A 24,284-nucleotide genomic window follows, 5' to 3' on the forward strand; every position below is an offset into this window, starting at 1 on the left:
AAACCAATTAGAGGACCAAATTTGTCCACTTTGAACTAATGGAGGATGCTTGGTACCTAGTAATTTCATAATTTAGGGTGAAAATAAGACTGTCGTGCAAGCTGAAAGTTGAAAATAAGCTTTTTTTTTACCTAAAGAATATTCACACATTGAATTGGCCATGGACTAGATGGTGGAAAACTCTAAGAAGTGCATCCCTTTTTGTTTTGATTCTCTAGAAGATAATTGAATGTCTTACACCATGTGTCTTGCTATACCTTTTTTTCTTCTCTGTTTTATGTTTCTAGATGTGTACTGTGTTGGTTTTCAAAATATTTTCTTTGTTTTATCCTTGTGGCAATGCAATGGGACGCCTAGGTGTTTAAGATGGTGTTAGGATTCCTCCCATGGCATCCACTACTATACTCATTTTGTCAACTAATCTTGACACTTTTTTTACTTTCATTATAGGCAAGAGTGTGGTACTTGGTTGGCAAACCACAACTGTATTTGGCTACACTTTTTTTACGGAAATTGTTCATTATGTACCTATCAAAAACAGTTCCTTATATAGAGAAAAACATGGTGTGGAGGCAGATGATGCGAAGGTGAAGGGCGTAAGAAGAGGACCTGGACAGAGGCGACCGGGCGACGACGACGCGCCATGCATGCGACGGAAACGCCACTCGCCCGCTTGTTAAGCAACGCAGCTCATGGAGGCCCCACATGTCATCCTCACGTCTGACCACCCCCGACGCGCCGGGATCACCCCATGTTCCCGGGATTACGCGTCCCGTCACTTGTGTGTTTGCCAAAAAAACGAGCAAACCTAATTAGCCATTAACCCCACCACGTCCAAACTTTTTTCTCTAATCATCAAACTACTCGACCGCGCGCGCGCCAGGCGACTCCCATCTGCTACCCCTGCATGCGGGACCGATCCATGGCCGGGGGCGGTGCCCGTGGCTCGCGCGCAGGCGGCGCGAAGCGCGGCGCCGCGTCGTCCTCGGCGTCGTCGGCCGCCGCCGCGTCCGCCTGCGTCTACTACGCCACCACGGCGCTGCTCGTCGCGCTGTGCGTCGCGGGGGCCTACTTCCTCACGTCCACCTCCGCCGCCGCCGCGGCCGCCGACGGGGACGCCGCCACGGTCACCGCGTACCGCCACACCACGCGCTCCTCGTTCGCGTACGAGGTCACCAGGGAGCGGGCCGCACCGGCGCCGCCGCGCGGGGTGGAGGTCCGAGACACGCCCGCCGCGGCGAAGGCCGTTGGGGCCGAGGAGGAGCCGCGGCCCGACGACCGGAGCGCCGTCGCTGCGGTGGCAGCGCTGGACGACCCGCACGCCAGGCCTGACGAGGAACGTGTGTTGGACGAGGCGGCGGGTGTGGAGGAGCACAGGGTCTCCGCGGCGGGCGTGGAGGATGTGAAAGGCGAGGACGGTGGCCACGTGGCCGCCGGAGACGACGAGGCCGCCAGCGCTCGCGGCGGGGAGGAGGAGGAGGAGAAGGAGCGAGAAGCAGCCGTGCTGGAAGAGAGCAGCCGCGAGCAACGAGAACAGGAGCAGGAGCCGCAGCTGGAGATGCCGCACGAGCGGGCCCGGGCCGCCTTCGCTGCCGTCGAGGAGAAGAACCTGGACGGCGGCATCGAGGAGGAGAGCAACGCGGGGCAGAGGCAGCGAGAGGAGGAGCAGCAGGCCGCTGCCGGGAACCAGCTGCGCCGGGAAGCGCAGGAGGACCCGCAGGCCGACGGCGGCGACGAAGGGACGGAGGAGGAACAACGAGGCAGGGAGCAGCCGCAGGGCGAAGAGGAGACGCGCTCGTCGTCGGTGTCGGGGTCCAGCGGAGATGCCGACGGCGTCGATGGCGACAAGCCGGCCGTGTCGGAGTCGGAGCACACGAGGGGCGCGGACGGAAATGCCAGTCAGGACGACGGCCTCAGCGTCGAGGACTCGCTCGTCGCCGAAGACCGCGCCGAGGAGCAGAAGGCGTGGGCGACGCAGGCCGACGAGTCACACCGGGAGACGGACCGCCGCGAGGAGGGCGGCGAGAACGACGGCAACGGCGCGGAGAACGGCGGCGGCGAGGAGCACGAGTGGCGGGTGTGCAACGTGAAGGCCGGAGCCGACTACATCCCGTGCCTGGACAACGAGAAGGCCATCAAGAAGCTGCGGCCGGAGAACTTCCGGCGGTACGAGCACCGGGAGCGGCACTGCCCCGACGAGGGCCCGACGTGCCTCGTCGCGCTCCCCAGTGGCTACCGCCGCCCCATCGAGTGGCCCAAGAGCCGAGACAGGGTACGTCCGTCCGTGTCTCTAGATCCCCATGCGGCAATGCATTGCTGACTCGTGTCCGTTCGTCGTGCTGGCGGCGACGTACGTGCAGGTATGGTACAGCAATGTCCCGCACACGAAGCTGGTGGAGGTGAAGGGCCACCAGAACTGGGTGAAGGTGAGCGGGCAGTACCTGACCTTCCCCGGCGGTGGCACGCAGTTCATCCATGGCGCGCTGCACTACATCGACTTCCTGCAGCAGGTACCATGCACCACCAATGGCCAATGGACAGGCCATGGTTTGTCTGTTTCGATCGCTCCAGTAGAAATTGTATGTAGGGTAAGGAGGTTACTCTGCATTGTTTGGCCAGTCCGTCCGCGCCATCGCGTGGGGGAAGCACACGCGGGTGGTGCTCGACGTCGGCTGCGGCGTGGCCAGCTTCGGCGGCTACCTGTTCGAGCGCGACGTGGTGACCATGTCGTTCGCGCCCAAGGACGAGCACGAGGCGCAGGTGCAGATGGCGCTCGAGCGCGGGATCCCGGCCATCTCCGCCGTCATGGGCTCCAAGCGCCTGCCTTTCCCCAGCAAGTCGTTCGATCTCGTCCACTGCGCGCGCTGCCGCGTCCCCTGGCACGCCGACGGTGCGCCGCGTCGCCGCCCCCATTCCACTGTGCGTCCTCCGAGATCCCTTGCTGACGATGCCGAGATTGCCGTGTCCCCGTGCAGGTGGCGCTCTCCTCCTCGAGCTGAACCGCGTCCTGCGCCCCGGCGGTTTCTTCGTCTGGTCCGCCACGCCGGTGTACCAGAAGCTGACGGAGGACGTCGAGATCTGGAAAGGCACGTAAAGTTCCGACCATTCGCCGCCATGCCATGAACCGATCGATCAGAGCCAGCTGACAGGAAAGGTGGCTAATGGAGTTTCTGTTCACCTGCACGTACAGCAATGACGTCCCTGACGAAATCCCTGTGCTGGGAGCTGAAGTCGATCAAGAAGGACCGGCTCAACGGCGTCGGGGTGGCCTTCTACCGGAAGCCGACGACGAACGAGTGCTACGAGGCCAGGAAGCGGCAGCAGCCGCCGATGTGCGCCGACGACGACGACGCGAACGCGGCGTGGTACATCCGGCTCAACTCGTGCGTGCACCGCGTGCCGACGGGCCCGTGGGAGCGCGGCGCGCGGTGGCCCGCCGAGTGGCCGCGGCGGGTGCGGACGCCGCCGTACTGGCTCAACGGCTCACAGGCAGGGGTGTACGGGAAAACGGCGCCGGAGGACTTCACGGTGGACCACGACCACTGGCGGCGCGTCGTCGACGGGTCCTACCTCAACGGCCTGGGCATCGACTGGTCCAGGGTCAGGAACGTCATGGACATGAGAGCTGCATACGGAGGGTAATCACTGTTGCTTACCACTGGCCATGATCAGCTCTGACAATCGTGCTGACGCCATGGCTGCCTCTCTCTGTCTCAGCTTCGCGGCTGCGCTCCGGGAGAAGAAGATCTGGGTGATGAACGTGGTGAACGTCGACGCGCCCGACACGCTGCCGGTCATCTTCGAGCGCGGGCTGCTGGGCATCTACCATGACTGGTGCGAGTCCTTCAGCACCTACCCGAGAACCTATGACCTCCTGCATGCCGATCACCTCTTCTCCAAGATCAAAGAGAGGTCAGTGGGCAGCAACACTAGTCTGTCTGTCTCCTTCGCATCCTCTTTCTAGCTTGATGACGCACATGGCCGTCTTCTTCAGATGCGCGGTTCTGCCGGTGGTGGTGGAGGTGGACAGGATCGTCAGGCCGGGGGGCAGCATCATCGTGCGCGACGAGGCCAGCGCCGTCGGCGAGGTGGAGAAACTCCTGAGGTCGCTCCACTGGGACGTGCGGCTGACCTTCTCCAAGAACGACGAAGGGGTGATGTACGCCGAGAAGTCAGATTGGCGGCCGGAGCTGCTCGAAGAACCGTTGTTGTAATGACCACCATTTGTTCATTTCAGATCGGCAAGCAGTAGGGTTCTTTTCTCTTCTTGCGTCCATCAGCATTGATAGTACTGTACATGGTTTTGTCATTGCTGCAGCAGTAGTATTAAGTGTGTTCATAACCACCAATAGAGAGAATTCTAAGCCTGGTGATAGTTTACAGATTCCTGCTTGTGTACTTTGCACGCCAGAGGTTCTATGTAATATATGCGCAGCAGACCATGTGTCATGTGTGCAAACATGTTGGCCTGCATAAATGCGGTAACAGAGCTTTGCGAAGTCTGAGAACGTGTAATGGTGTATTGGTGTATCAAAATTTACATGTCAGCTGTTACAACATGAGGTGAGCCGTTGTATTGTAGCTGCTCAAAAATATACTAATCGAGTAACAATCAAGAGGTTTAATTGTAGTACAACAATATCTTCCAGTCTGTACTATAACAGGTCAAAACTTGGCACACTAGGCTTCAGTTTACATCTATCACCTACAATAATGATAGGCTGCAGATATCAAACCTGTCAAGCATTGCTAGAGGCTAGCCCATCTAATGTTGTCTCTAGTGCACTCTCCTTTCTGTAAAGTGGTACTCTTCCACCGAGCTCCTTCAGCCTCATTACCATGTCATGCAACCATTCGAAGGTGAGTTTGTTCTGCTTATTGAGTTCCTCCCTCACCTCTGGATGCACCCTAAACCAGTCCCCCAACATCTTGTGGACATGGGATCTAACCATTCTCCATGGCACAGGGTACTGCTCACACAGCTTCAAATATTCAATCACTAGATCAGTCTGGTCCAAACCGCTATCTCCATTCTCACCACCATCTTCTTTCCATTCCTTTGTCCTGAAACCAGCAAAAAGTGCTGGGTTTTCTAGAAGAGTTTCAGCTGAAAGCACGCCATCAGCACCAGTATGTTCCAGGCAGTTCTTCACATCCTCCATATGGCGAATGTTTCCATTTGCAAGAACGGGTACTCTAAGAGCATCCTTCACAGCCTTGATGGCATCCCAGTCAGCTCGAAATTTCTTCCCATCTTTTTCATCTCTTGTCCGACCATGGACAGCCACAAGAGAAGCACCAGCTTCCTCAAGCATCTTTGCATAGGCTAATGTGTCTTCCAGTCGTGGAAATACGCGAATCTTAACTGAGACTGGAACATGAAGATTAGCTGCCAGATTCTGCACAAGGGATTTTACAAGGGGAAGGTTGTCCATGAGAAATGCTCCATAGTTACCCCGTCTTGCAATACGCTGTGGGCAACTGCAAGGCAATATATTAACGCAATTCAGAAGAGTATGGAACCATATTTTCAAGCAATACTACATATGGGGAAATGATATATGTTAACTAGAAATGTACCCATGGAAGATTCAACACTAGTGCTCTAAGCAAGCAGTTAGCGGCAGATAAATTTAAAGTAGCAGGTTTTGAGTCGAGTGTGCAGAGAATGGCCTAGCATGGTTTCATCACGTTAGCATCACCTGTGATCTTGTGTAGCACTAACATCATGCTTGAGGCACCACTAACAAGGTTACTCAACGACTTTGTCCAGGACAAGGAAACAAATAGCCAGCTATAGGTGCCGCTATAGCCAGCTATAGCTGTTTTAGGCAGTATGCCACTATTTGTACTCATGTTCAGTTTAACCGTTTAAGCCGGCTATACCTAGATCTTAGCCTTAGGAGAACCCTACCGCTAAATGCCCATAGCTGTCTATCTATTACACTGGTCCAGGGCAGATTATTTTTGTAGAGGAGTATATGATGTTTATGTCAGTAAATTATTTAAGCCATTCCAGAGGTGGAGTAAATTACAATCAAGCACTAGATAAGTAAATATGAATTAAAAAATCAGTATACCAGCATAAAGAATTGCACATTACCCAAAATTGATATCAACATAGTCGCAATATGGTTCCACCATCTTTGCAGCTTGTAACAAAATGTCAGGATCATTGGCACAAAACTGAACAAAAAGTGGGCGGTCCTCCTGTATAAGGTGCAATGGACATTACATTCCAAGCAAGATAAATACAACTCATAACCAAAAACAACAAGCTCTGCAAAATAACATAAGAATAGACCGAATCATGTAACTGTCAACCGAATCATGTAACTGTCAAACGACCCTAATGTTCAAACAATCGTTACCAAGCATAAGAATTCTTTGCTTCACCGGTCCAAACATGGGCCTAATACTTCAGTAAATTCTGCCCATCCCGAACTACCACTTAAATCTGGAAGTGTGTGTACACAGTGCAGAGAGCTCCCCGTCTAGGGAAGGGTGTTAGTGGCAAGCCTTACCCTCGCCTGTGCAATGCGAGGAGACCGCGACTCGAACCCGGGACCTTCCGGTCACAGGCGGTAAGACTCTACCACTTAAATCTGGAAGTGTATTAAAATCAAACTGCAAAACTGCCTAAACATATCTGCATCTACAGAAAAGCTATTCTTCTACCAGTCTGTATTGTAATGGCAAATTAAGCATAAGGTATACCACAACATCATCCACCTTAAATTAAAATCACACCCAGTTGCTACGGTAGCGGATCGGAAGCTCCTATGCATCAATTACCTTGCACGTGGTGAACTCCATGGACCTGTACTTCTCGTTCTCGGAGAAGATGCGGGAGTGGAGCATGGGCGTGTACGCCGCGTCAGCGCCGTAGCGGCGGCACAGCATGCGGAAGGGGAGCTCGGAGTTGTCCACCATCGGCGCCACCAGCAGCCGCGGTGACCCCAGCCGCCTCCAGTGCGCCCACGCGCGCTCCACCCGCTCCTCCGCGGACACCGGCGGCGGCGGGAGCGGCGGGGCCGGAGCGAGGTCCTCCGCTTCTGACCCCGCGGCGCCCGCGCAGAGGTCCTCGTCGGGGCCGGCGGCCGTGGCCAGGTGAGCGGCGGCCGGGGACATGGCGGCGAGGGTAGGGTTTAGGGAGGAGCGCAGGCGGCGGCGCGGGCTCGCTAGGAGAGGCGCGAGGCGGCGCAGTGGCATGCGGTTGCAGTGGCTCCTCGGATGTGGGCTGGGTTGGATCGGGTCGGGTCGGGATTTTGTCTCGGGGGCCACGTCCGGTTAGACACTAGCTTGCTTTTAAGTGGATTTGAAAGCGGTTTTGTTTTTTTATATTTAAAAAATACTGTAAATATTTGATAATTTTTTAAAATCACAGAAATTCTCTTTAAGTTTTTAAAAGTTTCAAAAAATAGAGGTAGATTTGGATAAAAATCTAAATTAAATATTTAGTTCTCATGAAAATATATCTACCCGCTTTCAAAAATTAGATTTAGCTCTATAAAATTAAAATATTTTGAAAAAATCTATAAATTCCCAGAACATTCTAATTGATGTATAAGTGTATTTTGAAAACTTTCCACAATAAAAAATGTAATACGCAACTAGAATTAATGTGTTTAACGTTAATGTATGTGGCATCTGTGTTAGTTGCATCTCATATTTTTGTTGTGAAAGGTTTTTAAAACATACTTAAACATCAATTAAAATGTTTTAGGGATTTTTGTTATTTGTAGAGCTACATCTAATTTTGAAAGCTCCGAGATATAAAGAAGATAAATGGTTATGGCCCATCTCGGATTCGTGTTTTTTTTTTAGAATAGACAGGAGGAATAGCTTTTGAAGCGTGGCTTGATATGAAAGGTGAACTAAATTCGCCCAGGCTTCTAAAGAAAAGCGATTCCTTCTTTTTTTTTGTAAGAAAGAGACAAGAAAGACAAGTGATTCTAAAGTCCCAGACTGCACCTCACTCCGGCTTTCAGTTCCTTCCATCGAGCCATTTTTTCTGGTACACGAAAGCGAGGGCACTTTCTTTTGTGTACTCATCACCTGCGTTGGAAATGGAACCAAACCCATCTGGGCCCCGTTCACAAAGACGTTACTCCTACCTTTGAATCCTCACGGCCGGCAAGGGTCTCCTGGCAGCAAAACACAGAGCCAAACGAGGCACATCTGGACAAGAGCTACGGTGGTCGGCAGTGGGCCAATAGAAATGCCGTGGAGACGATGAGATCACGCCAGAAATGCCGTTGCCGTATCACGCCACAAACGGCAACGGCAGATCCAGGATAAAAATCCACCTATCTCGACAAGGCAGGAAACCGCCTACTGCAGATGTGTACTGCATGCTTCAGTTACGGAGTAGGTCAGAATCGAATGAAGTGGATTGCTACTCCCGTGCAAGCAACAGCCTCTGCCTGACGAGCTGCACGTCAAGCATATTCTCTATGCACTTCACAGTTTCATTGAAAAGCTGGAGAGTAAGAGCAGGCGCAGCACAAAACGGCCGAATCATTTCTAGTGAAAACAACGATCTATTCAGCTACTGAGACATACTGACATCGCAACTACATCTCGGGGGTCAGAAGTATCACTAAACGAACTTGTTAATGAGGACCCCTAGAAAAAAAAAACTTGAACAATAGGAATCTAAAAGAAATTACTACTGCACAACATACAGAACAATGACCAGTCGACTAACTAACTTCAGCAACCGGTTTGGTGCAGTCTTCCCATAGTCTTCTGGTGTAGGGTCTGAATGCACAAACTGCAAGGGTCCCAGGGCTCATAAGGATTTCCCAAGCTCAGAGGATGGCAGGTCCTAGACATTCATAACATCTGAGGAAACAAGGGAAAACAAAGGGAAGGAAATAAGTCAGATGGCGATGATGACAAAAGCAAAACTGCAGAAAATGCAGCTATTACATAGCAAAGTAAACTGCAATATTCTCTGATATCCAATAAGAAAAAAGAGCTTTTTGTTCAAAAATTAGGGAACAGAAAGATTGAATAGTATACTTGTTATTGTCCCACAGCACCACATGCACGCAGTAAGGCAACCTGAACCATGACTAGCGAACCATATATAGATAAACTAATGGGAGAAATCAATAGACTTTGAAGCATTCGGTTGCTTCATTTCAGAAAACAGATTTCAATTTATCCAAAGTGGAATATGCCTGTTCATCAGTAATAAACAGCAATTTTCATCATTTAGATATATACAACCCAGGGTTCACTGCATATAGTCAAATACTATATGTGGATGCGTGCAGAGTTCAAGCATCTAAAAACAGCATAAATCCATTATTTTATGTTTCCAACTAAACATCGTCTTCAGTTAAAGAACAATTCCATGCCTCTGCTATTTACAAGTGCCAAGCACATAAATGTTAACATAGCAAAAAAAAAAAAAAAAAAAAAAAAAAAAACAAGCATACCAGCATCTAAAAAACATAACACATTGATGAGCCCAATAAATTTCAATTTATTCACTGTGGCTCCAAAAGATGGTAATGAATTTCAGTGGATTCAGTAGAGTACACATATTACAATGTGCATTGAAATGCTACATGTAAGATTTTTAATGCAGAAGTGCGGGTCTGGCCTAAAAAGCTCATCACAACTAGCATGGGGGTTTGTGGCTAGTACATTACAATTCTGATGAGTACATTCCCATCCAACATTACTTGTTTGGAAAATAAATAGAGATCTACAATGTTGTCTCAAACATTATATACTTGCTGGTGTGGTACGACCACACCACAATAAAGTAGGGATGGTGATACATTTTTCATCCTCTAGACTAAATAGACGTGAATATGTAAGTATGGCAAGAAGAGTGCATGCTGAGAAAGGAAAACACAAAGAAGTGGGAGTACGCACCTAATGGCGTATTATTGAATCCAATATACAGCACATCATCATCACTGGGAAATGGGAATCACCTGAAGAAATGGATCACATAGATTAATGCAATGTTACCGACTGCAGTCAAGAAGAACAGCGACAGTTGCAAGTAATAACAAACAACAATAGACATGAGCATGAATTTTGCCTTGAACATATGAAGAGTTCAAGATCAGAATCGAACTCCTAGCATTAGACAGTAAGTGATCTACTAACAATTTACTTGCCAATCATAATGCTTTGCTTGATGCTCTTATAAAAGAAAATGATTTGCTCAATGCAAGAAGAATAAGAACAGGTATCTAAATAAAATAGCATTCTTACCTGTGCATTCACAGCATCCTTTCCAGTACACCAATTTCGAAAATCTGGTGACAGTTGAAGAAGAAGCTGCTTGTGTGTTAGCCTGAAGATTGTCAGGAAAACTTGAGGTTTGCTAGTCTTGAGAACACATATGTTCTTGTAGAACATTATCCGCGTATTTATGCGAGGTATCACTTCTGTACAGCAAACATGTCCAGGTGTCACGGATTTTCCTCCCGATCAAGACTACCATAGAAAGAATCTAAAAAAAAGCTTACATGGATTCTAGATATTCTCCTGCATTTCTGCTGGCAGATTGCTGTGCATAATCATCTTCCAGATCAATTACAGGGATTGTTCGCCCATTGCCCATATTGTGAACTCTAGCTTGTCCATCTGCAGCCTCATCTAAAATAATTTGCCCATCCTTCAAATGGTGTATATCTCCTGCATGTTGGTCTGCATCATTATTCAGAAGTATTTGCTTGCTGCTCAGATAGTAGTTATCCAAATCATGAGCACCCAAAGGAAAAGCCATGGGATTTGGCTCCATTTGGTGATGATCATCCGCACCATGACCTAGCAGCATCTGTTCATTGTTCACATGGTGACTATCCAGAACTTGAACATTATTGACCTGATCTATAAGCATCTGCTCGTTCTCCATCTGTTGCTCATCCACATTTTGCTTTAGAAGCATTTTCTCATTGTTCATATGGCAATTATCTGAAGTACGCACAACCATACTATGATTTAGAAGTATTTCCGCATTGTTCACCAGGTGATTATCATGTGCATGCTCACCAGCCTCATTGTTCACATCATACTTCGTCAAATCATGCCCATCCTCCAGTAGGTGATTATCCTCTGCATTCTCGTCTTGAACTTGATTTCCTGAAGTATCATCCTGTGCATGTTCATCGGCCTCATTGTTCAGATCATAGTTATTCAAATCAGACTCATCCTCCAACATTTGATTGGCCCCTGCATGATCATCTTGACCTTGAATTTCTGAAGTATCATCGTTTGCTTGTTGGTTCACCAGACCAACTAAATCAGGCACAGAATCACAAAGATCATCTGCTGGATGACCGCAAGAAATCTCGGAAACCTCACAGCCCACTGGAGTTTCAATGACATTGAGATCGAAAATTTTGTACCAAGCTGGCAGCTCTTGCTCATCCCTACTGAGATCACCGACAACAGTTTCAACTTCAGTTTGTGTAGTCTCTGTTTCATATCTTAATTCAGAGTAACCATCGGTCACCATCAATTGTGGCGCTTGGTCATCTCTAAGACCACCAACACCAGTTTCGACCACACCTTGTGGAGCCTCCGTGTCATACCTTACTTCAGAGCAATTATTATTCTCTGCCAATAGTTGCTCTTGTTCATCTCTATCAAGATTACCAACACCAGTTCCAAATTCACTCTGTGGAGCCTCTATCTCATACTTTACTTCAGAGCAACCATTATCCTCCGTCAATGGTTGCTCTTGTTCATCTCTATAAAGATCACTAACAGCAGTTTCAGCTCCATTTTGTGGAGTCTCCATCTCATACTTTACTTCAGAGCAACCATTATCCTCTGTCAATGGTTGCTCTTGTTCATCTCTATAAAGAACACCAACAGCAGTTTCAGCTCCATTTTGTGGAGCCTCCATTTCATACCTTGTTTCAGAGCAAACAATGTTCTCTGCCAATGGCTCTACCATACATGCATCCATGTGTGCATTGCCAGTTTCCATTCCCTCCTCAGTATTGCTGAGCTGGGACTGTCTATGGACAGGTTCCTCAATAGATTCAGATAAATGAACATGCACATCAGACGGTTGGCTCTGGGTGTCATCCATTTCATCACCATCTTCATCATTCAAGTCAGAGGCTGCAAACTCACCATCCTCGTCTTCAGAAATCTCTTCTGCAAACTCACCGTCCTCACCTTCAGACAGTCCAGCAGTCTCAGAGTCCACCTGCTTATCTTCAATAGCCACAGCTTCAACAGCACTGTCATTCATCTCCATAACCACCACTGAACTAGGAACCTTCAGCTGCCTTGGTATTTGATCGACACCCGCATTGTGCACGCCTCCATCACCACCACCAGCAGGAACAACGCCGGAGTCTGGCACCTTGGTGCGATCCAAATCACGAGTGCCTGCTCGCAAATCTGAATCTCTCCTGCTGCCACTGTAGTAGCTCCTGGTCCTGCTTCTACTTCTGCTCCTGCTCCTGCTTCTGCTCCTACTACTCCTCCTTCGATCTACTCTGCCATCAGCCGAAGCCCGGCGATCGTTATAGGAATAGGACCTTGACATTGGTGGTCTCTTCGGCTCATTGTAGTCACGTGTCCGGCGGCCACCCCGGTCAGCATCACCGCCACCGCCATCGTTGTATTTGCGCCTCCCGTCAAAGCTGTGGCTCCTCCTGTCCCACCCCGACCTCTTGGATTCCCTGTCGTCGTCCCACTTTGAGACACGGCCCAGGTCCCCGGCTCCACTTCCACTCCGCCGCCACCTCGGGCCGTCGTTCTCTTCTCTCTTCCTCCCGTAGTTGGAGGGAGCCGGAGCCGGAGCCAGAGGGGGAGCGGGAGCGGGAACCGGAGCAGGAACGGGAGCGGGGGGCTCGGGGCGGTAACTGGGATTGTGATTTGGGTCCTCCCTCGCCAGGAGAACGTGCTCGGGGAGGAGGCCTTTGGCGACCAAGTAGTGAGCGGCCAGGCGGCCGGCCTCGAGCAGGATGTCGCCGCGCGAACGCCTCTCGGCGGCGGCGGCAGCGGCGGCGGCCGCGAAGCTGTTGGGGAGGGGATTCGGATTCTCCTCGTATCGCCGCGGCGGCGGCAGCTCGGAGCTGCGCCTCTTCGGCTGGGGAGGGAGCGGGTCACGCGGGCGGCGCTGGTGGCGCGGTGACGGCGGGGCCGGGGATCGGCGACGGTAGCGTCCTCCCGACGGCTGTGGCGGCGGCGGGTCACTGCCCCGAATGCGGGACCTCGGCTGCATGGATTCTCTCCGGCCCCTGGCCCGGAGGAGCTGCGCGTTCGTTGTGTCTGGTTAAATCCGGCGGGGCTCTGCCTCTCCCTTTTTCCGGGCGGTGCGATCGAGCAGCCAAGCCCCGCGTCCGTTCAGTGGCGTGCGTTCGGAGCCCGGCGAGTCGCAGATCCGGAGTCGGCGCGTCCTTTCGTGGTCCCCGCCAGCGGCGGCGGCGGCGGCGCGCTTGAGCCCCGGAGGCGGCGACGAGATTTGGTGCTACGGCTGTGTGCGAGGGTTTGGTTGCGAGTGGAGAAGGGGCCGACGACACAGCTAAGAGGAAGAGGACAGAGGAGGGGGAGTGTGCCTCTTGCCTCCGGTTTTTACTGCTGGATCCAGTGCCACCAGCCCACCCTCTCATTTTTACTGCGGGCGTATGTAGGCTTTAGGGTCACATGATATTACCGCCAGTGTTAGAGGAACAGCTATGAAAACAAAAAACCATATACATATATATATAATTTAAAGTTTAACATACATATCTTATGTTTTTTACATAATTTTCTTTCTATGTGTATTATTGGTGTATCAAGAACCATCTATAAAGTTAATGTTCGTGTATCAAGAACCACCTGATATACTACCGCTAGTGTATCAGTAGTATAACAGCGAACATAAAAACAAAAAACCATATATAAAATTATAGATTTAAGAGACATACCTTATACTTTCTTTGTATTTTTTTTCTTTCTATGAATCTAAGAGTTCCTGAGTATGTTGAAACAAAAAATGTTTTAGTTATGAACAACTGTTGTGTATATATAGAGGATTCTTTTTATTACGAGGGTTTGGTTGCAAGGTGACAAGAAGATCTAACACACATGAAATAAAAAAGAGTGTGCCTCTTCTATTTTTACTACTAGTGTATCTAGTGCCGCTCCGATATTACTATTGGTTGTGTCCGTATAGGAGCCATTATTTAAACAGAAAACCATATGTAAAATTATTGAATTAGTATGAATATATTGACTTTTAAATACCATCGCATCCTATATGTCTCATGTATAAGGTATTCTTATTTATATATTTTTCTCTCTCATGTCTAGAGAGAGAGAGCCTGGGCGCCTCCACGATGCAAATTTTTCATGTGGCTGCTGCTACAAAATAAAGCCGGCTGAAGCTGTTCGGCTCTGTTCGACTGGTTTTAAAGCCGGCTGATAACCCAGCTGAAGCTGTTTTGTTATGAGAGAAAAATACTGTAGATTTTAGCTGATAAGCCGGCTGATAAGCTCTGGACAACGGCTCGTCTGCAACTCCGGGAATGAAAAAATAACTACGTGCACTCTGCGAAAGGAATTTGGAAACGGCCACACATCTTTTTTTTTTTGCGCCTCTCATCTAGGTACAACTGCAGTATCTGTTCGTGAACAGACACACACCAACGCCACACTCATACCATACTCACTCATACCACAAGTACACAAACAGATCCTACAACTACACCTAGATTTACAACTACACCTAGATTTTAAGATCGCGTCATTTGTGAGATCACCGGATCCATGGATCCAAATCTACATCACTCCTAGTGGACGGCTAAGCACGACATGGAGGAATGGTTCTATCAGTTGGCCACGGTAGGCACTAAAAGAGCACATACACTGGCAATCTTAACTCTCTGGTGCATTTGGAAGCAAACAAATGCAGTGGTGTTCAGAGATCAAAGAAGACCGATGCAGGCACTGTTTGTTGAAAGGCAAAATTAGGTCCTGGACACTAAAAAAGATAGCCTTTGCTGCAACGTATAAATTTTTTTTGTCTTTGTCCAAACACACTAAAACTCTTTGGTAATTAGGTCCCGGACACTCTACCTCTTATTATAATCGTTTTTAATAGAAAGGTACACGAAAAGACGAAATTATTCTAGCCTATTCTCTTGTTTCCCCTGCTGCCGAACGGGATGGCCAAAACGGATCGGGACTTCCTCGCTGCGCCGCTCCTGCTGCTCCCGAGACACGCTCGCCAGCTCCCTCCGTTCGGTCGTCTCCTGCTGCTGCCCCGCCCTGCTCCAGACGCATGGCCACGCCCTTCGCCAGCGCCCCGAGGCCGGGTCTGTTCCCTCCTGGGCGGCGGTCACGGTGGCGGCGCCCGCTCGTGGCAGGAGATGGAGGAACCTCCTCCACGATTCTTCAGCAACATTTTCCCAGAGAACCACGCCGATCTATCATGGGTTCCCGACAGGTAAGATTCTTGTGATTTTCCCCTAGGGTTAGGCTAACTGTAGGCTTGATTTTGCAAAGTAAATCGTACCCTTGTTCATCCCATTCATCTTTGTGCCCCTGTATATGTAGGATGGATCCCAATTCGTCCTACAGGCTTGCTGTTCGAGTAGGCGCTTATGTCAAATTAACTGATGATGATGGTTACGAATATTATAAGGCATGTAACATTTCAAAGATTTTAGACAGGGATAGCACAAACTAGAATGATTTGCTTCTTGAATTTGCTACAGAAATTAAGCTAGGCTCAAAACAAAACTACGTGTCACCTATTGGGATAATATGAGTCGTAGCTATGGAGAGATTGATTCTGACCAGAAATTGCTTCATGCAATTGACATGTATTGGGATATAAGGAGGCTTTCCGTGCAAGTGCGTGTTATAAGAAAAGACGATGAGGATCACATACATGATATTGGCCGGCTAGAGAGCATGCCTTGTGTTTTGCAGGGAAGCACTGATGCCCCAGCCAACTAAACAATTGCACAACCTTCACTTGAAACTGACTCATCTCTTGTAGAGCCACCAATTCAGCAAATTACTGAAGTGGCTTGGGTGGATGATGACGTAGAGTACATTGGTCTGAATGATGAGGATCCAATTTCTGATTTATCAGAGCCTGAACCAGATAGTGATGTAGACTATGCTGGTTTGGAGGATGAATTAGTTGTTGAGGATGCATAGGGTTGTAAGACAATTATCCATGCAACTGACTTGGAGAATTCAAAAATAGAAGTTGGTGTAACTTTTGGGGATGGTGATACTTTCAAGAAAGCTATTAGGCAATATGCAATAAAGGTGAATATGAAATTGCAGCTCCCTATTCTGAGGCAACAAGGTATAGAGGCTATTGCAAAGTTGAACGGTGCAGGTGGCGTATACATGCTTCACAATTGCAGGATGGAAGGACTTGGGAGGTACTTGTTCTTTTTCTAGATTTTTTTATACTATTTTTTTACTGTATGTTTATACTGAATTTAATTCTTGCTTGTTTTAGATAAAGAAGATGCCTTATGAACACACTTGTCAAAGCACAGGAAAGGTTAAGAAGAACTACATGGCAACAAATCAGTGGGTCAAGGATCGAGTTCTGGATTGACTTGCAAAGAACAATAAAATTGGGCCTAAAGAATTAAAGAAAAGGCTAGAGGAGCAGTATCATCTGAAGTTGTCATACTGGGTAGTTGGGATGGAAGAAATAAGGCTTTGGAGCAACTCAAAGGGAAGTGGGATGATAGTTTTGAGTGTATTTTTAGTTTCAAGGCAGAGGTGGAGAAGACCAATCCTGGCAGTTTGGTAGACATTGAATATGAGAAAGTTGGGAAGAAGATAAGGTTCACTAGAATGTTTGTTGCATTGAAGTCTTATGTGGATGGATTTCTAAATGGTTGCTGTTTTCCTTGGTGTGGACTCCACTCATTTGACTGGGAAATGGAAGGGTCAACTTGCATCTGCTACTGCTATTGATGGGAACAATTGGATGTTTCCAGTGTGTCATCTAGTAGTGCTACTAATCCAATACAGGAACAACCATCACTTGATGAACCATTGTAAGCTTTCAACTCAAACTTGAAACATATCTTACATAGCAGACCACTAACATGCATATCTAAACAATTTACAGTGCTACACCACCAAGAACTATCACTTCTGTTTCTACACCAAGCCCTATGACAAGAAGGTACAAATGCAACTTCTAAAATTTTGCCATATTGTATTACTTCTTACTGAATTTGACTTTTTTCTCCATTTAGTATGTCAAGGAGGCTGCTGCAGTAAAATCCATCTACACCAACTAGAGCTATCACTCCTGTGCAAACACCTAGCCCTATGTCAAGGAGGTATAAGTCCTCCAATTATGTTTTCCTGGTTGTTATCTTTCTTTAAAATAATTGTTGACACGCTTCTATATCCATTTCAGTCGAAAAAGGTTGCTGGAATTTGAAGGCTCCATGGAGCCTGTTGCATGTGAAGCATTATCTCCAGTAGCCTTCATGGAGAAGGGAAAGGCAAAGAAGTTGAAGGTTGTCAGGTCTAAGAAAGAGTAGGGAGTGCCAGATCAGTAGCATGCATGGTTTTGGTAGCATCAAGATAGCCAAATATGGCTTGAATCTATGATTTTCTTTTGCTAAGCCTGCTAAATCATTCCCCTTTGCTAAACCATGTCATTAGGGTCTATATTGTAGCCAAATGTGGCTGAACCTGCTATTTGTATTTGTGTACTGCTTGCTGAATGGTGAAGAACATGCTATCATCATGCCCTTTTATCTATATGAAATGTTCATTTGAAGGGGCAGGGGTATACTTGTCTTTTATAAATGTATTGATACCTATTTGATGAGGATATGTTATAATATGTGTTATAGTGTCTAGCACCCTATTGCCATAGAGTTTTAGTGTGTTTGGGCAAAGACATGTGTTTTTTAGTGTGTTGTGGCAAATGCCACCTTTTCTTACTGTCCAGCACCTAATTATGCCTTGTTGAAATCAAAGACACATGCACGTTGTGGTTACTTGCAGGAGGGAAAGTCCTTGCCCAACCAGGTAGTTCATTAGTTAGTGAGTAATAAACCATTCTTGATTCTCCTCCTACGCAGTGCTACTGCGTTAGGCTGCGCTACTCGCGCATGTAATCGATGCTGCTATGCTTCTTCTTGCTTGTCTGATAAGCCATGGCTGAAAAATACTGTTAGCTGATTTGGTGCGAGAGAAAAATACTGTTCATTGGCTGAAAAAGTATAGCTTATAAGTAAAACAAGCCCAAACAAACAGGATGTGGAGAGATAGAGGAGTTATGTCTCTCATATATTATTATCATATTATGCACAAAGAAATTGGCTCCTCTCTTCCTGCTTGGCTCAAGTTTTTGATGTCTCTCTCATCTACGAGGCATCTATATATCAACTTAGATTTGGCCACATTCCTAAGTATTAGGTGTATTTGAGGATAAATGAAATCCAAAGGTCCTTCTCTTTGTAGGTAGATGGAGTAGGTGAAATGTTTGTCGATAGCAAGATATTTATACACGTATAATAGTTTTGTCAATCTAATATTTCGTCAAGAGATCAATAGGTGTGAATGTGTGTGCGTCCTAGGCCTTATTTAGATTCAGGGTGTAAAAATTTGTGGTGTCACATCGGATGTTACATGGGGGTGTCGTATGAGGTGTTCGAATACTAATAAAAAATAAATTACAGAATCCGTCAGTAAACCACGAGACGAATTCATTAAACCTAAGTAATCTGTCATTAGCACACGTGTTACTGTAGCACTATATTGTCAAATCATGGACTAATTAGGTTTATAAGATTCGTCTCGCAAAGTAGTCGTAATCTATGTAATTAGTTATTTCTTAGTCTATATTTAATACTCTATACATTAGTCAAATATTTGATGCCAATAGGCGTAAAGTTTTTTTTTTTTTTGAAGTAACTAAACGCGGTCCTAGTCTGCCTTTCGTAGATGTTTGTCAAAAAAAAAAGGACGGGGAGAGGTACCGCTGAAGGAAACCACGAGCATGATGGAAAATTTGGTTTGTCCTTTATTGCTAGTTTATAGTGTATATACAGTACTAGTACTACAAGATTTACAAGAAATGGGCAAAGCAACCGGCCCCGTGGCTCCATGGACATGGAGCTTCCACATTCGGGCAGCCTAACATCTGCGTCAGCGTCACGCCATGTGCTCAGCGTCTGGCGTGTTCGTTGAAAGGAAAAGGAAAAAGAATTGGAAAAGACCCGAGGTGGCACGCATGGGCACTGCTGGGCTTCCCACTATGCACGGCCCAAAATGGCTTCCCGTTGATGATGAGTTGAACGAAACAAGAAATGAAGAATGTCTCAGCTCTCAGCTTCAGAGGTTGGTATGGTACACGCAAAAGCTTCCAAGTTGCAAGTTCCAAGCCGTCCATTTTATTGGGCTCTTTCCGCTACGCAAAAGCCACAGCGTTTCAGGGGTGTTTTCGTCACTACTGGTGTAGATTCTTCTTCATTTTGTGTGTGTGTGTACTAATAATGTCATGAATTGGCAACCAAGAAGTAAATACGTGAAATAAAAAAACGCGTCTCACATAATAGACTGACAAATAAAATTGTCAAACTGACATCATGAGAGACTTTTGCCAACAAGATTCTAAGTGCAGCCTTGTCGCAGAAAGCACATTGGGCATGTGCCAACGGACGCATGACAGCGACTGCTGAGAACCTTGTGGGGTGGAGAATAGAACAAACATAACTGCAACAAGGTGCCAAAAAAACTTTCATGGAAGGACAAGGAGAACATGCATAAACATCTACTCCCTTCCTCCTAAAAAAAGTGACGTTTTTTACTTTGAGACATCGTGTTTGACCGTTCATCTTATTCAAAATTTTTGTGTAAATTATAAAATAAATAAATCGTTATTAAATTATCTCTAATGATAAAATAAGTCATAACAAAATATATAATATTTATATAAAAAATTTGAATAAGACGGATGGTCAAACAAAATTTCTGAAAGTAAAAAACGACACTCTTTTTTGGACGGAGGGAGAACGTAGATCAGAGCTCTACTATGAACCACCCAACATGACATACTTTCCTTGCTCTCACCTTTAACCTGGCCGGCCCTGCACAACAGAAATAATGGCAGGATATATACAGTGTTATTTGCACTTGTGTATTTCAAATGTCCAAAACCAAGTAAAACATACATGGCGGTTGCCAAAAGAATTTGGTAAAAAGAGTCTAAAAGATGCACTAGACTGCCAATGAAAACTTTTCAATTCAACAATGAAAGCACATGCTCTGAGATGGAGTATGGTTGCTTGAATTCTCTGTTTGCGTTGGTCCTGAAGACCTGAAACCCTTCACATTGTTACTACACACAAGAAAAGGGGTTGCAACTTGCAAGAACACGGTGATTGCAGATTCATTACGGAACCACTACAAATTGCGAGTGCTGATCTGGTCAGAAAAAGAAATTAACTATACACCTGGCATTATTACGATGGAATATAAGGATCTTTGATGAAAGTTCATAGCAAGGACACATTTGATGCAAGCCACATACAGCGATGATTAAAACTCAGCCACGATTCATGGCACAAAATGAGCAAATGACGCTTGAAGGAATTACTAATTGACTGCTGATTTGACACTGGTTTGCGTCAGCGCCGTAGCGGTGGCCCAGTGCGCCTGCATGGGCAGCACGCACGGCACCACCAACAGCCTCTGCGACATCGGCCGCCTCCACCCTCCACCCTCCAGACCTCCAGCTCCAGTGCGCGTGCGCTGTATCGGCGGTCGTCGGAAGTCGGGAGGCGAGGCTGGACCGGCGCGACTTCGGTGCGACTTCCTCCCCACTCCCAGAGATTCCCGACGGTGTCTTCGGGCTGCGGCCTTGTTCGGTTTGGGCCCGAGGCGACTGGCGAGGTGGCAGCCAGCCTGTTTGGAAGGACGGGCCGGCCTACTTTGGTGCGCGGCCTGTGAGCTAATCGAGTGGGGAACCCAGGTTGACACCGTCCTGGGCTGGGCTTGTTAGATACTGTCATACCGAGTACCTTGGCTGGCCCAACCACAATAAAGTTAAGCTGACACTGGACGCAATAGGATGTTGGGCTTGGGTGCGTGCGAGCACGTTATGCTTGCCTGCTCACTCCAGTGATAAAAAAGAGACAAAATGTTATTTTTCAGATGGGACAGCAGTTGCGTTTTCTATTTGAAGATAAGTTTAATAATGTGACATTTGGTAGGGCCATGTATAACTACCACTGCACTGCCACATTAAAATTCAGATTATACAGTCGATGGGATTGTTTTTGTACTATAATAATAACCAAAACTAGGATGTCCAGCCCTATACGTACACAGCTCCAGCACTAGCAGTCATGTCCACCAAAGCTGACAGACAGTGCTCCTAGTACAATTCTACTAGTAACATCGATCTGGGAATAATTCTGTGGTCTCCACGATGAATATATAACACGAGCAACTTGGAGCTAGCAGAATAATAGTACACCACACACACACACATGAAAACTCCTCCTGCATGATTGCCCAAGTTGCCACCTTGGGCTGTACTGGGGCATCTCATCTCAATTCTCATCAAGCAGCAGCAGCTGGAACCTGTATAACAAACTATTCCTCGGCTTCGTCGATCGCGCTTGTGATGTGGTCGGGATTATCATCATCTGAATCTTTCGGCTGGCTTGGTCCAGATGATGATGGAGACTGCCTGGAGCTGTTGGCCCTGCTCGATCGCATCTGCTTTTTCTAGCTTTGCATGAAGTCATGAACATCTGAGCAGTGCTTGCAGCCGCAGCGCTGCTACAGCAAAGACAGCCCCACGCATCACGGGCATGTTTGGATGCAACGCAAGATCAATTTTGCCTGGACTGGTTGTTGTCTGTACCCTGCCTGGAAGTTGTTTGGTTGGTGTCCTGGACAGTAGCCTCCACCAGGCAACTCCTTCTCCTACCAGGCAACCAAAATCGATCGCCTGGTGCTGCGTACGTTTGCCTGGGCTTCAATTAATATGACTACTCTCTATTAATGAGCTAGGGGGGCCCACGGTCCTACTCTCCAGGCAACACGTTTGAACCAAACAAGCATCGCTCTAGCTGCCTGACCAGGCAAAACCAAAAGCATTCACGGGCAACATGCAGGCAGCGTCTTGTCCCAAATAAATAATCCAGGTTGCAACCAAACATGCCCCACATCCCACTAGTCAGCCTAAAACAAACCCGGCCCGGCCCGAACGGTGTTTTTCCTTGACATGAAACACGCCGGCGAGTGGCCACGCTGGCTTGGCTACCCGTAGATCATGTCATATTGGGTCATGTTATTACCGCTGCGGCCGCCGGCGGTTTCCTCCGGTCGACACGTGCTTTCGACGGCGGCGATCGATCCAGCCGCCGTGGCCGTGTCCGTCTCCGTCCTGTGGCGCTGCTGCCTGCCTGCTTGCTTTGGGAATGGGAGCTACCGCTAGTGCCGCTACTACTCCGTAGTACGTGATGAAAGGGATCACTGGATCAGAACAGGTGACAGCGACCGAGCGAGCGAGCCACGAGGCCGGCCGAATTTTTTTATTTTTTAGTTATTTTCTTGAAAAATGTTCACATTTAGATTTTTAACGGTTTTAAATTCATTTTTAACTCCCTGTTTCGAGGTATCGTGTCTCGGCGTCGTGAGTCATGGCGCGATCCGCTGCCAGCCAAACTATCTGATCAAGGCATCGTTTAGGTCGCGAAAAATTTAGGAAATGATACTGTAGTATTTTCGTTGTTATTTAGCAATTAGTGTTCAATTATAGTCTAATTAAACTTAAAAGATTCGTATCGTGAATTTCGTTTAACTATGTAATTAATTTTATTTTTTATTTATATTTAAAGCTTCATACATGAATCCAAAAATTCGATGTGATGGAAAATCTTAAAAAATTTTGCAAAATGAAGTGCAACTAAACAGCACCCAAATGTTAGCGTCGACCTCTGGCAACTGGCGCTATTTTTTTTGTTTTCGCACCCATCAACATCAACTGTGCTACTATGGTGGCCTTGGATGGTTACGTGACCCGATGTCTGAGTCTCTGAGCTGCTACTGGTACTAGCTGCTTTGGGGCATGCATGGAGTAAAAGGTGTGACGCCCACGTTAACTAAATTAGCACAAAGTTACATAATGGTGAGAGATAACCATACATTTACGTAACTCATGCATTAACTAAATCAGCACTAATAAATTTGTTGCTAGCTACGCACAAGGTTAAATTAGTACAAAGTTTCAATGTCGAATATTTTACATTTTTTAAATAAGGATCTAGAATCAGATAAATAAAAATAATAGAAAATTAATTCATGTATGTCTATTTAGAAAATTAAATTTAATAAGCTGGTGAAGAAGCCCCGCCAAATGGGCCTGAGTAGCAGTTGATGCTGTAGCTGTGCTTTTTCACTCTCTGCACTGCAAATGCCGCAGCCGAACACCCCATTATAATCCATATTTATATTGATGTTAAAAAACGAATATTGAATTATTCAGATCTTTTAGGCCCCTTTGGAACGCATGATTTATGTCCCATTCTTCTATAAATTTTCTATATAATTTCTGTAAAAATTCCTACATTTCAAAGGTAGTACTGCCATACGGAGTAGAAGACAACAAAAACCAGGAAAAGGACCCCACGCGTAAAAATAAGGAATATGGTGCAAAAGAATGTATAATAAAACCATGATGTGAACTAGACACTGTGTTTGTGTTTGTATTATTTAGAATATTATTTAGAAATATTATTTTGATGAATTTGGAGATTGATAAATTGTATCAATCAATTCTAAACTTATCATACTTGCTTCCAAGTACTAAGTAGGACTGTAGGAGTGGTACGTACGATCAGTTCATCGCAATAATTTCGAGCCAGTTAGGTGTGGACATTAGAAGTATAGTAGCAGCAACTTTTCACGTTTTTTTTTTTTTTTTGAAAGAAGCAACTTTGACTGGGCACAATAGCTGTTGACGTTGATGGATGGAAAGGTTGATGGATACGAGGACCAAGACGCAGCCGTGTGCGCTTGGCGCCATAGATGTCGGCACCGATATTGGTGCCACATCAGTTGCAGATAAGATAGCTCGGCTGCCGACGCATCCAACCTCGGTGTCATCGCTCATGGCGTCGAGGCGGGTTGCCTCGGCGCCGTGCGTCAAAAAAAAAAAACGAAATTAAAACCGTTGAAGTATACTAGATGTGAATATTTTTAAAAATTTAAAAAATAAAAAATTCGGCCCCGCCGGCTCGGCGCGCAGGGGAGCCTCCGCAGCAGCTCTGCGATTCGTTTAATCCGCA

General features: G+C 47.0%; 3 protein-coding genes across 4 annotated transcripts; 1 reads left to right on the plus strand and 2 right to left on the minus strand.

The window, feature by feature from the left end:
* The first annotated feature begins 835 nt into the window (after nucleotides 1–835).
* LOC136521391 (probable methyltransferase PMT24) lies at nucleotides 836–4,498 on the plus strand. The gene is made up of 7 exons (XM_066515127.1): nucleotides 836–2,272; nucleotides 2,361–2,510; nucleotides 2,620–2,890; nucleotides 2,976–3,086; nucleotides 3,191–3,638; nucleotides 3,718–3,912; nucleotides 3,995–4,498. The coding sequence occupies exons 1-7, from the start codon at nucleotides 908–910 to the stop codon at nucleotides 4,212–4,214; spliced, it is 2,760 nt and encodes a 919-aa protein (XP_066371224.1). The 5' UTR covers nucleotides 836–907; the 3' UTR covers nucleotides 4,215–4,498.
* Nucleotides 4,499–4,606: 108 nt separating this feature from the next.
* Nucleotides 4,607–7,240, minus strand: LOC136521392 (uncharacterized). The gene is made up of 3 exons (XM_066515128.1): nucleotides 6,796–7,240; nucleotides 6,104–6,210; nucleotides 4,607–5,481 (listed from the first exon to the last, which is right to left on the minus strand). Exons 1-3 carry the CDS (start codon nucleotides 7,210–7,212, stop codon nucleotides 4,740–4,742), a joined length of 1,266 nt encoding a protein of 421 aa, XP_066371225.1. The 5' UTR covers nucleotides 7,213–7,240; the 3' UTR covers nucleotides 4,607–4,739.
* Nucleotides 7,241–8,490: 1,250 nt separating this feature from the next.
* LOC136520858 (uncharacterized) lies at nucleotides 8,491–13,570 on the minus strand. Of its 2 annotated transcripts, none has more exons than XM_066514525.1 (4): nucleotides 10,500–13,570; nucleotides 10,243–10,415; nucleotides 9,895–9,956; nucleotides 8,491–8,847 (listed from the first exon to the last, which is right to left on the minus strand). In XM_066514525.1, exons 1-2 carry the CDS (start codon nucleotides 13,217–13,219, stop codon nucleotides 10,355–10,357), a joined length of 2,781 nt encoding a protein of 926 aa, XP_066370622.1. In that variant the 5' UTR covers nucleotides 13,220–13,570; the 3' UTR covers nucleotides 8,491–8,847; nucleotides 9,895–9,956; nucleotides 10,243–10,354. The 2 variants fall into 2 exon arrangements, with proteins under 2 accessions (XP_066370622.1, XP_066370621.1); XM_066514524.1 differs by having other exon boundaries at nucleotides 8,492–8,847; nucleotides 10,243–10,418.
* Nucleotides 13,571–24,284: the final 10,714 nt, after the last annotated feature.

This window comes from Miscanthus floridulus, chromosome 18, assembly GCF_019320115.1.
Source record: "Miscanthus floridulus cultivar M001 chromosome 18, ASM1932011v1, whole genome shotgun sequence".
NCBI classification, from domain to species: Eukaryota; Viridiplantae; Streptophyta; class Magnoliopsida; order Poales; family Poaceae; genus Miscanthus; species Miscanthus floridulus.

Bases quoted from the DNA above. Each gene is read 5' to 3' on its own strand.
- LOC136521391 (XM_066515127.1), top strand. From the start codon at position 908: ATGCGGGACCGATCCATGGCCGGGGGCGGTGCCCGTGGCTCGCGCGCA. The intron at 2,273-2,360 runs GTACGTCCGTCC...ACGTACGTGCAG, and splicing joins GGCCCAAGAGCCGAGACAGG to GTATGGTACAGCAATGTCCC. The intron at 2,891-2,975 runs GTGCGCCGCGTC...GTCCCCGTGCAG, and splicing joins CGTCCCCTGGCACGCCGACG to GTGGCGCTCTCCTCCTCGAG.
- LOC136521392 (XM_066515128.1), bottom strand. From the start codon at position 7,212: ATGCCACTGCGCCGCCTCGCGCCTCTCCTAGCGAGCCCGCGCCGCCGC. The intron at 6,211-6,795 runs GTAATTGATGCA...CACCTTATACAG, and splicing joins TGGAGTTCACCACGTGCAAG to GAGGACCGCCCACTTTTTGT. The intron at 5,482-6,103 runs GTAATGTGCAAT...ATTGCCTTGCAG, and splicing joins TATGTTGATATCAATTTTGG to TTGCCCACAGCGTATTGCAA.
- LOC136520858 (XM_066514524.1), bottom strand. From the start codon at position 13,219: ATGCAGCCGAGGTCCCGCATTCGGGGCAGTGACCCGCCGCCGCCACAG. The intron at 10,419-10,499 runs GTAAGCTTTTTT...TTTGCTGTACAG, and splicing joins GGAGAATATCTAGAATCCAT to AAGTGATACCTCGCATAAAT.